This window comes from Cariama cristata, unplaced genomic scaffold (genome assembly GCF_000690535.1).
Source record: "Cariama cristata isolate BGI_N322 unplaced genomic scaffold, ASM69053v1 scaffold3432, whole genome shotgun sequence".
Classification (NCBI taxonomy): Eukaryota; Metazoa; Chordata; class Aves; order Cariamiformes; family Cariamidae; genus Cariama; species Cariama cristata.
Genome location: NW_009604237.1, coordinates 473 through 3,499, shown reverse-complemented (window position 1 = coordinate 3,499; position 3,027 = coordinate 473). Strand labels below are relative to the sequence as shown.

Below are 3,027 nucleotides of genomic sequence, written 5' to 3'. Positions count from 1 at the left end.
GAGGATGATGTTAACTCTGAAAGCAGTGCCACCCAACTAATCAGCTTACCTCACTCTCCAGCATCCATTTCTGAGGTGTGTTCTCCATATGAGTATAACTAATAAAAAATCAGGAGCCTCTAAGTGTTTCAGTCTAAATGTTCATTTCCATACTTGATTAATAAAACAGTTTATCTTTCCACTCACTTGCCTATCTGTTCATCAGACAAAATCTAGATACAATTTGCTGCAGAGTATGTAGGCCTTTCTTTTTAAGGAAAAGAGCTATAACTGGAAAGAAGGAAAAAAATGGTCTACTAGGCAGGGGTGGATGTTCCTGTGGTGTTGGCTGCTTCCTTCCTTGATTAAGTATGGGAATGCTGGAAGAAGAGCAGTGATTCATAGGCAACAGGAAAAGAAGCAACTACAGTGGGGGTTGTTGAGGAGAGCAGTGATGATGTTCCTCTAACCTCGCTAGACATGGGAACATTGAGGACAAGCAGGTGACAGGTTTTGTCCTTTAGGGCTGTAACTTTATGACAGGACCCTCTTTGCAATCTGTGCTACAGTGGCCGCCCATCCTCGGTTCACACTCCCTTCCCGCTCTTCTCGGTGTCTGTGCCCTCACTCTCTGCCCAGAGAAGATACCAAGGGGCTGGTTCCTGTGCTGGTAGCTAGTGGTGGCTGATGTGCAGCAGGTCTCTGTGGTTGCCCTGTTTGGACTTATCCCTCAGAGAAGCAGGGGGGAGTTATTCATTGCTAATTCCTCTGTTCACTCCAGCAGGTGACAGGACCATGGGCGACACACAGAAGGGCAAGCTTCATCAGGAAAGTCCTGTGAGAGCAGAACTCCATCTGTTCGCCTCCAGAAAGCTCACGGGAGATACCCTCCAGGACGCCGATCAAAGACAGGACCGCAAGCAGGAGCTGGAGACAGAAAGTGAGGTGGAGACATCTTTTGGAAAGAGACAGGGAATGGTAACTTCCTGTGGGATGGAAGTCTGGGAGTGTGAGGACAGTGGTAGAGCCCACATCAGCAAGGTTATCCTTGCAGGGGACAAGCCAGACTCACCCATGTGTGGGAACGGTGCTATTTGGATTCAGCAGGTGGAAGAGAAAAGCTACGAGTGTCCTGAGTGTGGGAAGAGCTTCAGCCGGAGCTCGTACCTGAGCCAGCACCAGAGGATCCACCTGGCAGAGAAACCCTTCAGCTGCTCTGAATGTGGGAAGAGTTTCACCCGCAACTCGGACCTGATCAAACACCAGCGGATCCACACTGGTGAGAAGCCCTACCAGTGCAACGAGTGTGAGAAGACCTTCAGCCAGCGGTCCAATGTGATCAGGCACCAGCGGACCCACACAGGAGAGAGACACTACCAATGCAACGAATGCGGGAAGAGCTTCAGCCAGAACTCACATCTCATCGTCCACCAGCGAAGCCACAAGGGTGAGAAACCCTTTAATTGCCCCCGGTGTGAGAAAAGCTTCAGCGACCGTTCCTCTCTGATCATACACCGGAGAGTCCACACTGGAGAGAAGCCCCACAAGTGCCAGGAGTGCGGGAAGCGTTTCCGGGACAGCTCGGCCATCATTCGGCATCAGAGGATCCACACGGGAGAGAAACCGTATGAGTGCACTGAGTGTGGGAAAACCTTCCGGCAGAGCTCCTCACTGGTGACCCACATGCGAACACACACGGGCGAGAAGCCCTACAAGTGCCCCGTGTGCGGGAAAGGCTTTAGCCAGAGCTCGGCGCTCACCACTCATCGCCGGATCCACGGAGGGAAGGCCTTGCCCACGTACCATGGCGGCCTCCTGCCCAACCTCTACCAGTGCATTGAGTGTGGCCGGAGGTGCAGTGACCGCTCCACTCTGGCCAAGCACCAGACCACGCATGCCGAGGAACGGCCCTACATCTGTGTGGAGTGCGGGGACAGCTTCCGGCGGAGCTCGGCTCTCAACGTGCACCTGAGGATCCACCGCGGGGAGAGACCCTACAAGTGTGAGGAGTGTGGAAAAACGTTCAGGCACAGCTCAGCCCTCGGTGCCCACCTGAGGATCCATGCAGGAGCCAAGCCCTACGAGTGTGGCGAGTGTGGGAAAAGCTTCCGGAAAAGCTCGACGCTTAAAGTGCATTTGAAAATCCATGCAGCCAACAAACCGTATAAATGTACTGTGGGTAGGAGAATGCTCACTTCCCGCTCACTTCTGCCGTAAGGCTGGAGCGGATGTTCGGAGAAGGAAACAGCAGCAGTGTTTGGGGGGGTACCTGAAAAAGGTGAGTGATGAGAATCATGGTGGGAGGAGACTGACTGGAGACATGGTAACTCTGCTGTCAGGGCTGGGTGCTTAACCCCAGCAGCACAAAAACCATTAGGAGGTCTGGAAGCAGGGAGTTAGTCCTAAAAGCCGAGTGCTAGTGGTTTAGGAAAAGTGCTGAGAGCCTGGGGAACGGGCACCAGCTTCTGGGTAAATTGGGGACTGTGAATATGTGGTAGAGTAACAACTGGGAGAATCAGGCTTTTAAAACAAGTTTACGAAGATCAAAATGAAAAGTTCCAGGTTGGTTCTGACTCAAAACTTTGGCTTGTTAGACACCGTAGTAATCTTAGGAACTCTCTTTTTATTACCTTCCCTTATTTTTCATGAATGTAGTAAGTTTACCCAGTGTTTGACAAAGTGCTTCCAAATCTTTTGAGTCTAAGACTTTGGAGCTGAACTTCAATCTATTTGTCTTTTCTTCCTCTTTTCCAAATCTTACATGGAACAACGAATTCCTACCTCTGCACACAAAGCCTGAGCGACATAATAGCTGAGTAACGCAAAACTGCCAAGGCTGTTCCCAGAAAACAAGGATGCGCAAGCATTTCCAGTTGGAACGCTGCCCATTACTAGTCTATGGCAGCTTCTGCCAAATTTGTCCTTGCTGGTTTGAAACATCTTCCAACTTGGGACAATAACAAAACATAGGCAAAAATGTGGCCTTACTTTATTTAACCAAAAAAAAATATCCCCCCCCCCACCCCCCCCCCCCCCACCGCCCCCCAC

General features: G+C 51.0%; 1 protein-coding gene across 1 annotated transcript; it reads left to right on the top strand.

Moving 5' to 3' along the window:
- Positions 1–774: 774 nt before the first annotated feature.
- LOC104157944 (zinc finger protein 501-like) lies at positions 775–2,158 on the top strand (the record flags this gene model as incomplete). Its single annotated transcript, XM_009695492.1, has 1 exon — positions 775–2,158. A coding segment is annotated over exon 1 (1,384 nt), but the record flags the coding sequence as incomplete, so codon positions are not given.
- Positions 2,159–3,027: the final 869 nt, after the last annotated feature.